The sequence below is a fragment of the Pygoscelis adeliae genome, unplaced genomic scaffold, assembly GCF_000699105.1.
Source record: "Pygoscelis adeliae isolate BGI_AS28 unplaced genomic scaffold, ASM69910v1 Scaffold118, whole genome shotgun sequence".
NCBI lineage: Eukaryota > Metazoa > Chordata > Aves > Sphenisciformes > Spheniscidae > Pygoscelis > Pygoscelis adeliae.
This window is the reverse complement of record NW_008825257.1, coordinates 420,299-430,498: the sequence shown is the minus strand read 5'-3', so window position 1 is coordinate 430,498 and position 10,200 is coordinate 420,299. Positions and strand designations below refer to the sequence as shown.

The window sequence follows — 10,200 nt, the reverse complement described above, 5'->3', positions numbered from 1 at the left end:
GAAAATCAAGGTAACCGCCCGCACCCCCACGTTCTCTTCCCCGGTGATGGGGTGACCCCGCGTCGAGGGCAGGGCCCGGCTGGGGACGCCGGGTGACAACAGTCCCTTGGGCTCTCTCTGCTAGAGGTGGCAGCAGCCGTCTCACACACCGAGATGGAGGCCTGCAAGAGCGGCTGGCCGTAGGGTGGCAGCGGCAGGGCAAGCCTCGTAAGCGACGTACCGTAATCTTCCAGTGCCCTTTGCCTCCCCTTATCCCCGCCTGGGACATGCTGCCCCTGACCTGCTTGGCTCGGGTCCCGCAGGAGCTCTGAACCCAGCCAGGAAGGACCAGCCCTGGCAGCTAGGAGTCATGCCCCACGGTGCGTGGGTGGATCTCGTTCCTTAACGTGGGGCCTCCCTAAAAGGCCACCTTCTAGGCTGTAGTCAAGCCTTTGCCAAGGGGGGGCTGCGATGACTCTTCCCACCACGCCCCTACCATCTTGACTTATCAAGAGAGCAGCTAGGAAAAGGTCCTCCTCTGAAGCAGTGAAAGGCCATTGTCACCTTGAGGTGGACCCGCGGGCTTGGTGAAATGAAGCAGTTATCTGTCCATTAACTTCGCTGAAGAGCCTCTCTGCTGCAGGGGCAGGAGCTTGTCCTGACTGGGTGTCCCCTGGGCAGAGCCGGCAGAGCCGAGCGGTGATTTCCCTCCCAAGGCTGAGAAGGCAAATCGCTCTCGGGCTCCTCGTGGTACCCGAGAACCCAGGACCGAGCTCCCAAAGCGCAGTGGTGATGCATGGGGTGGAGGACCACGTCCATCTCTGGACATCCAGGGCTCCCCTCAGCAGAGGTGGAGCCAGGCCACCCCGGTGGTAGGAAGGAGGAGATGTGTTTACCGGTGGCCAGTTAACACCTCGTTAAACCCTGGCTGTTGCTTTGCTGGATGGAGCTGTAAAAATTCCCACTGTCTCTGCTGGGATGACAGGCTTTCAGCCACTGCGTTATTAATCTCATGATTAACGCTAGGTTTTCACCCTGCTGATGTGCGGCCGCATAAGGTGGAGTCCTGCCTGTTGCCCAACAGATACTTCCCAGCCGGCTCCCCCTCTGGTTTCACACCTCATGGCTTTGCAGCTGCCTTCTTTTTTTAATCTTTCTTTACAATTTCAGGTAGGGTTGCTTCAGTAGTAAGCGAAGGAGGGGGATCGGGAAAAATAACTGGCTCTTCAGGAAAAAGAAACCCCAGACGTATTCCTCTTTATGAAGAGCTGGTCCCGCTGCTGTTTGACTTTAACCTACTTTGTATAATTTAACCTGGGCTATTGGCAACAGTCACAGCGAAACCTCGCTTTGGCAGAGTTGGGTTTTCTCAGCGTGCCACAGAAACTCCCCAAAAGCACCACGGGAGCCGATGGACTTGTGCACGCGGTGCCACCTGCTCTGCTGGCTTTCCCCCGGCCCGAGCGGCTAGTGGCGAGTGCGTCCGCTCCCCTGTGAATAATTAAAATAATAGCGAAGTATTTGCATCTTCCAGACATCAAGCCTTCCCCTCTGAGGAACACTTCCCGAGAGCTGAATCATCAGTGTCTCCCTTAGTCAAGTTAGGTCATGGTGTTGGCGCAATATTTTTGGTGTTAGGAGCGGGAATGAGGAGATTAACCCCTAATGACACTCTGATGTTATTTAACGAGCCAGGGGGACCAACGGGAGATTAGTGCCATTGTTTCAGGCTCTGCTGAGTCGGCGCAATGTGCCTTGGTTTATCTCACCAAACCTACCTTTTTTTTCCACCGCTGGCTGGTTTTCGAGGGACCCATAGCAGCGGGAAGTGTGATTAGCGAGGGCACCACGTGGGTATCACTTTGTCACGCCAGGGAGGGCCTCCCGTCCCCACCCAGGATATTGGCTGAGCGCGGGAGCAAACACACGTGCGGCCCCAGGGAGAGGTGCTCGTGGCCCACGCGTGTGTGCTTACGGATGTGGCTGGACGAGGGTCCCTGCCTCTGGAAGGTATCCTGCGCGCAGGCTTTGTTTTAGCCCCTGAAGCCAAGCTGTCCAGCGTCTGTGGCCGCCCCGAACCGTGCACGTTAAGTCACCCACCTGATTGCAAGGGAAGCGTCAAGGTTTCACCCGGCTAGAATCTCCCGAACGCTTTCACTTTTCGTTTTGAATGTATCCCAAGTATTTTTTAATGCGACAATAAGCCACCCCTCCTTATTCTGTTTGTTTTCTGTTAATCTTTGTCATGTCGATGCCTACTCACCCTGGCCTCTTCCATTCCTTAGTTCACCACCGGCACCTGTAACGATGCTACGGTGCATAGCTGCGAGCTGTGCGGCAAAGGCTTTCGCTTGCAGCGGATGCTCAACCGTCACATCAAGTGTCACAGCCAGGTGAAGAGACACTTGTGCACCTTCTGTGGAAAAGGCTTCAACGACACCTTTGATCTGAAAAGACACGTCCGGACCCATACCGGTGAGAACACGTTCCCCGGGGGCTTGCGGGCGGCTCTGGGGAGCAGGAGGTGGGAGAGGGGGTGAGATGGGACAAGGATGGGGGGTGAGGGTAACCCGGCAAGACAATAATGCAAAACCCAGGTAAGCAACGTTTGCAAAAAATAGCGGGGATGTGGTGGAGGAAAGGGAAAAACGTGAGTGTGGACAGGTAAAAGCCCTGGGACTAACCAAATCTGAGGAGAACTAGTGAAATCCCTGTGAAGCAGCATGGGTGCATGAGCTGCCATCCAGATCCGGTGTAGATGTGGCCGCGCGCTGCTGTGCGTGGGTCAGCGAGACCGGGATAACCCACCCGGGATAACTCACTGCACGTTATTGCAAGTCCAGCGCGTACCCGTGAGCGTGGGCGGGCGGTGGATGAAAACGCTTTGCCCTCTAGAGGCAACGAGCAGCAGTTTCTTGGTTTTTTTGCGAACCTTCCCCGCTGGCCGTCCCACGGGATGGGGTTATGGCTTGGTTTTGGCACTGTCTGCAGAAACTGGAGTGTGGTTCACGTCATGCCTCCAGCTTCTTTAGGAAAACTAGGCAACACATCTGACTTCTGCTAACCCTGCGTGCCGCATCCCCGCCTGCTTCGGGCTACCGGCTCCCCCAATCCCCTTTCCGTGCCGTTTCCCTCTGCACGTCCAGCCCTCCAGTTTGGCCACCGGCCTAAACCATCTCTACTCACTTGTTGGGCGGGTCACAGCATGGGTTGAAAATCAGGGGCAGTGGGTTGAAAATCTCCCGACAGCAGATCCTGCTCTGGATTGAGGGGGGGTAAAAAAAGTTGTCTTTAACCTGGGCTAGTTCCCTCCTCCCTGCTTGCATCTACACCAGATGTACAGGCATAACCGAGGATGCTGTGATTCAAGCCCGTGATGGCACTGGAAGAAAGAAAAATCGTCCCTTTCCCTTCTCTGCTCACTCTTGCTCCCCCGTCGCTCCCCTGGGCTGGAGGGATGCACGTTCCATGACCGCTCTGCAGTGGGGTCGGTTCCTGAGCCCACCCCAAACAGCGGCGGTTGTGTTTCTTCGAATGGGATCGATTGCCTCAAATCCAGCTTACTGGTCACAGAAGTGCTTATCCTAACCTGGAGCAGGGAGAAGGCTGCCTTTTTGTTTCTCTTCCTTCTTTTTCTTAGCGGAAGTGATGGCTTAAATACCTATCAATCAACCCCGTCCTCACCAAGCAAGACGCCTTCTGGCAGGCCAGGCTGGCTGTGCTCAGGAGGCTTTGAATTTGCGCTGTAGGGCCCGGAAGATGCATCCACCACATCTCCCGGACACGTTCCAGCTTTCCACATTTGCGTTACCTACGGGACCTTCCGATTATTTGGGCTCGCTCTGCAATGTCCCTTTTTTGGTTTAGACACCATTAACCAGGCACACCGCTAGAGGTGACGCAAGTACGTTAGTGGGCAGGAGTTGTTTCTTAGCAGCAGAGCTCACAAAAACAATGCTGCCCGTTTCGATGGGAAAGCATTGGCCGGAGCCAATGTTTTGGACTGTTTTGGTTTGTTTGTAAAGCTTCCATGCGGAAAGGAAAGCTGCTGGCTGCGAGCAGGGAGCTGCCGCTGGGGTATGGCTGAAGTGTGGAGTCAGTGCTCCTGAAAGAAGTGATTTTTGCAACCTGTCCCCTCATCCTTTGAGATTCAGAAACTAAACTAAATCCAAGAAGGTCTCTGTTCAGAAGCTAAAAATATATATATGCTGTGGCAGGTAGGGTTGAACTCGCTGTGCAGGAGCGGCGCCAATTTTGCAAAACTCTGGAAGGGAGGAAAGATCTTTGTGCTGGACAGGAGTGAAAAACCACTGTCCTGGAAATGTGAATCTTACGGTTAGATTGTCCCCAAATTTACTAGAAGAAATCTGGCATCGCTATTTCTCCTCCCCAGTGTAAAGCTAGGATGAACACTCACATACATTGTATTTGCCTGGTGCCCTGGGTCATGGGGGGGGATGAAGGCTGGCTGCAGCAGCGGTACCGATAGCATTTTGTCACGTAACTTTTCCAGGCTGAAATACGGCATCTCTGAAAGCGACGGCCTTTTTTATGCAAAGTTGACTGCTGTTCTGGAAAGCTGGAAGTGGTAGTGTTGGCTTTATTTTGTAGCTACGGGTGCTCATCTACATGTGCTTTACTGAATTTCGGTGTTCCAGTGAAAATTGTCGTGCAGCGTTTGTAACCAGACTCTGCAACAGTAGGGTAGTGTCAGACAGAGTCAGAAAGCCAAACATCCCAGTCTAGCGTCATGGCATAGGCAGACTTAAACATTAAAAAGTAACTAATACACAGTAATATCGAATTTTAAAATGATTCCTAAGTAATGAAGAGGTTCCCACAGCCCTCGTGCGCTGTGCCATCCTGGCACTACCTCTCTTGTGCTCGCACTCGTGCCCGTGGAGCCCTGTTGGCATCAGAAACCAAGGACGGTGAAGGTTTAAATTGCCTTCAGATGAGCATGAAACGGCACTGAAAAAAGATACATTTTTGCGTGTGAATTCTAATGAAGATGTGGGGTTTCTTTCCAGTTGCAGTTTAATGTAACTGAAGCAGTCTCACAGCAGTAGGTGTTCGGAAACTTTAGTCTTGATAGTTTAAGCCGGTGCACCGAGATAACCTCTTTTTACAAGACTTGCAAAAATGCAGTCAAGATGCTGCTTATTGGAACTTCTAATCAGTTTGGATTTCTGACAGAAAGATCAGCGACTGCGAGGTGAACTTAACACAATGCGATTACAAAGTTACAACTGTCTGTTGAACATGTGTGCTTTGCCCTTTTTTGCCTGGCTGTTACTCACCATGGGTCCAATCTTCCACACGCTCGCGTTTCACCTTCCACTGGGAAAAGAGAGGCTTAGGTAACCCCTTGCCTCAGTTTTAAGGCTGGTCTTTGCTTGAAAACTTACTGAGCTAGTCTAGTAAGTAAAATCACAACTTTTTAAGGTTTTTTTCAAGTGTCGATAAATCCTCAGCTATTTGTCATTCAAGTACTGGGAGGTTGTTGGTGGTGGTAAAATGGATGGTCTTTACGGCTCAGTATTTTTATAATGTTGGTTGTCTGTACTGAACGAAACTGCTCGGGCACTCAAATCACAAGCCAGCCCCTTCTCCCTCCTCTGGAGACACACATACCTATTTCTTTCGTCTTAATGCACTTCTCTTTTAGAACTTGAGCTTGTAATCTCAATCATCACATCTATATTCTGCGAAAATGCTCTCACTTGTTTGAAGTACTGTGATCGCTGTATGTTCACGTTGGGCTGCCGTTCACTGAAGCCTCATTGAGCTTTGCTCACTAAAAGAGAAAAATTAACAACTCACTGAGATAAAAGATTTCATTCATTATAAAAGCCAAAATGAAAGGTTAGCTGAAACCGATAGTTTTACCTCATCACAGGACTTCAGAAAGTCGGGGCTGTAAAGGAGTAAGTTTTGCAAGAGTTGATAATGGCTTCTTCTTTAGGACCAAAGCGCCGATGGGCACCTGTCATCCGCAGCATCTGCCTACGTCTTCTCGAAACGTTTCTAGGTTTCTTATTCCTAAATATAGCAACCCATTCCTGAAAATTCTAGCCTGAAAGTAAGATGTTTTATTTAGACAGTTAATTCTTTGGGCTAGTAGCTCCCTGCTGCTAAGCATTTGCTCAATAGCTGACCGGCCAGAGCTTTGCTCTTAGCCAGTTCCTTAGTCGGCCGTAAGAAACGCACATCAGAACGGTAATCGCTGTCTTTTAATGTTGCAGGAATTCGTCCTTACAAATGTGAGGTTTGCAACAAAGCCTTCACCCAGCGCTGTTCCCTGGAGTCCCACCTTAAGAAGATTCACGGCGTGCAGCAGCAATACGCCTACAAACAGAGGCGAGATAAACTTTACGTGTGCGAAGACTGCGGCTACACGGGCCCCACGCAGGAGGACCTGTACCTGCACGTTAGCAATGTTCACCCCGGAAGCGCTTTCCTGAAAAAAACCTCAAAAAAACTTGCAGCAGTTTTGCAAAACAAACTGAGCCCTGTCCTGCAGAGGAACTCCAAAGATGATGACAAAGATGAGTAACACGGTGGATTACAGTGGTCTAAAGGAATGAAGTTTACATGTAGGACTATATATATATATTATTTTTTTAAAACCAATTTTGAAAGAAATCCCTGAAGTGAAAGGGATGCTTTTGTTAACGGGACTCTCTTGATGTTGGTAGAACCTCAACTTGAAAGAAATATTCCCATATATGATGCAAACATCAGACTTTTTTATCTGGCCAAAAAAAATGGAAAGCTTGGAAGAGGCTGTCACCTCTTGGATGGAGTATTTACTGAAATGACATTCAGGCAACCTGTTTTCTGTTTCAGCTCTACCACACATCCGAGTGGCCGCTGACAAATACCTTTCCCCAGTGTATTTTCTAAAGATAATAACCATTACCTCCCGTACAAATTACTTTTGAGAGGTTTGGGTGAAAAGTGCCGTGTAAGAGCAGCTACTAGTACATCGTTCTATGCAAAAGGAATTAAAATGGTCTTAAGGACAGGAGTACACTGTATCGGTAAAATGTGCAAATAACCTTAACTCTGCCCCCTGTGCAGTACACTAACAATTTAAGGAAGCGTGATCCAAGGTGAGCTGAAACCTTTTTTAAAGAATGCAGAACTTTTTCCTCCCAAACTTTCTCTACTGGCGAACGGCATTATTCCAGGGCAGACTTGCGATCATGTTTTAGGTACTTCAAGCTGTGAACTTACTTTTATCACGTTTAGATTTAAGTGTAACCTTAACTCTGATGTTCCTGGACTTGTCACGCTCACTTTGGGGATTATTACCACATCCTTTTAACATACATCAATATCAACTCAGAAACCCAAAGAAAACACTTTAATGACTTGAAGATATGTATTTTCTGTCATGATGAAATGCAATTCTGTGTGTATTTTATGGTGTGTATGTGTGTGTGTGTGTTTAGGGATTTTTTTTTTTCTTTTTAATGATCAAGTGCCCATTCACTAATACAACAGAGCACTGCAATGCAGTGAAGAGGGAGACAGCCCGTCTCTGCCTCACGAGATCAGTGCAAAACTGCAGGCATGAATCTGGCCTCTCATCTGTAACCACTGTCAGTTTAGAAGGCTCCTAGCGAGACTGATGCTACATGGGAAGGAGGTGGCGATGATGATGAGGGACTGGTACTACGTCTCTGTGCTTTTGGACTTCCCCTGTAGTCCTGCTCCAGCTCCTGTTGACCCAGGACAACCAAGAGGGTAGCCTACAGGGTCTGAATTCAAGTGTGAATTTAGGGATTTAAAATAAAAGGGGAGAGGAACGCCCATAACTGATGTCACTGAAACCGCCTGACACTTTAAGACTCTTCAGAAGCTGCTGCAGCCTTTACTGGGCACTTGGGTGTCTATATTAGGAGCGACAGGGTGGGGTGGTAACTTCCTCAGCAACCACAAGGTACTCTGGTCCAAGCGCATGTTATTCATCTGTCTCTTAACTTAATGGACACAGCCGCCCAACAGGTTTCACATCAATTTAAATGCGTAACAATTAATGGGTTGCATTTGTAAATTCCAAAAATTCATGTCGTGTTCAAAATAAAGCTGTACATTTGGGGAGGATACGCTGTAGTCTATATATGTTGAAACAACAGCTGAAAAGTAACCCACCTAAAATACAGAGTCATAGCCAGGACCTTCATAGTCACTACTAAAGTGATAGATTCTGAGCGTCTCTGCAAGAATCGTAAAAATCTTCTCGATTTGCCTCAGTTTTGTACAGGCATCTGCTTGGGTTTTTGTGGGGAAAAGCTTCCAGGGGGGGTTTAAAGCATTTCTAATGATATTAATACTTTATTCAGCACAACTGTCGGTGCTTGGGACCTTGAAAGCGAGGATAATAAAGTGATGCTACTGTGTAAAGAACAAACTTGTCATCCTGTGTAACGGGGAAGTTCGCAGAATACTTTAATAAATGGGAAGTCCGTGGAAAAAAAGCATCTGAGGTAAATTAGAAGATCCTTACTTTGCAAAAAGAGCTAAAGCCTATGCCCTGATCCCCAGTTCGTCTGAGATCATGCCATTATAACTGAATAGTATAAATGGAAGGTTGCTCACTCTGAGCGAAGCTTGCGTGCTTGCAAATACATGACAAAATTGCCTGGCTAAGAAAAGCGTTAACAGCCGGTTCAGCCAGGTGTGCTGGTGACACTCCCCTGTAACCCGCTCAGTGAGGTCTCAGTCATGAAACCTAACTGTTGAGTTCAGCTCCTAGGTGGGACTGTTGAGTAGAGTCCATCTGAGCATCCAACTAACTGCAAAGGATTCGCGTGCTTAGCTCTGCTGAAACCTCAGCCCTTACACTGGAGCAGCGGAGTTGCAGCTGAAACCCTCCCTATCTAGCTGGAGACACATTTTGTGGGTGTGGGGTTTTTTTTTTCCTCCCTCATTGCTTTTGATTTCCCTCCAATATCACTGCCAAAGCATGTCCCTGCTGAAAGAACTACAGACACATTAAGGTGGTCCATCTATGTGATCTCAGTCAGAGAAAGCGTTCACTGCCTCAGGGAAAAAGAAGCAGGTAACAGTACACAGAAGAAAAACCGCTCTGGATGGAGAGCAAAGCTGACAAGCTGGATGCAATAGCTGGAGTAACTGCCCTGATTGTCTGGCTGGTTTTTCTGCAGAGGACAGATACACCCTGCAGCAGATGCCTTAGGCATGTCAATTTAACAGTCTGGCAAGTTAGTTTAAACTGGTCACAAAGTGGGTTTGAGTTTGCATGACATTGGCAACAGCCATCTGCCAGTTCTGTTCCGGGACAAAACTGGCACTAGCTTGTGCCCCTACAGAAATGTTCAGAGTTCAGACAGGGATGCCCAAGGCAGCCAGACTTTCAGAAGTGCTAGACACCAGTAACTTCCACCGCTACTGCCTTTGAAGGCTGCCTGCCTTCTCCTGGCTCTCTGGTGGTACAGACTCATCGGAGACTTAAAGGTAGGTTTACAAACTAACATTGCTAGTGAAGCTGGCAGGCAGCCTTCCTCAGACACAAGGCTTTTGCTAAACAAATGAACACAGGTGAAGCCAACAGGTGTCCGCACTGCCCAGGCTCCAGACTTCTCCTTATTTACTAGGAAGTAGGATGAGGCTGAAATCTTATGTGGTTCAGAGACATCTAATGACTGTATGATGCACTGATGAAGGCGGCAATCCCACCCAAACATTGCACAACTGGTTCCACGCTCTCTTGATTTCTCCAATCCCAATCAACACAGGGAATTCAGCACGTTTTATCACCTCCTGCTTCTGCCCAGGGCATCTTACCTCTTGCTTATGCCCATCCTCTCTGTATCCATGGAGCTATCTTTCACAGAAAATTGACCGTGTTCAGTGACGTTGAACCACCCACTTGCTAAAATTCTGTGATGTGGGAAGATACTTGTAAAACAGGTAGAACTTCTGAGTGCTCACGCAGCGTCGTCGTGGTTAGTCATCTCTGAACCCAGTTTCTCAGTCTCCATGTTTGTCTTTTTAGATAGAAATCTAATTAAGCACAGAGTAATCATACCATCACCAGACTAGGTTTGAATAAGCAAGTACCACTACAACTAAGTTTAATTGCACAGGTTTCCACAGTTCAGCACTCTGAAGGAGCAGAGATTAAGCTCTATAGAGGTTTAAGTTTCTTCAGCAGCAAGCCTGCCCATTGTTTTTTTTAGGTATGGTTCT

The 10,200-nt window shown here is 48.4% G+C and overlaps 2 protein-coding genes across 2 annotated transcripts in view; one reads left to right on the top strand and one right to left on the bottom strand.

Annotated features, from left to right (window-relative positions):
• PET117 (PET117 homolog (S. cerevisiae)) overlaps window positions 1-1,796 on the bottom strand; it is a 22,793-nt gene extending 20,997 nt beyond the window's left edge. Inside the window, exon 1 of the mRNA XM_009329482.1 lies at window positions 1,758-1,796. Coding sequence (XP_009327757.1) covers window positions 1,758-1,796 — 39 coding nt within the window. The remainder of the gene's footprint in view (window positions 1-1,757) is intronic.
• Window positions 1,797-1,956: 160 nt separating this feature from the next.
• On the top strand, window positions 1,957-6,630 carry OVOL2 (ovo-like zinc finger 2). The gene is made up of 3 exons (XM_009329481.1): window positions 1,957-1,989; window positions 2,265-2,454; window positions 6,225-6,630. Exons 1-3 carry the CDS (start codon window positions 1,957-1,959, stop codon window positions 6,533-6,535), a joined length of 534 nt encoding a protein of 177 aa, XP_009327756.1. The 3' UTR covers window positions 6,536-6,630.
• The last annotated feature ends 3,570 nt before the right edge of the window (window positions 6,631-10,200 follow it).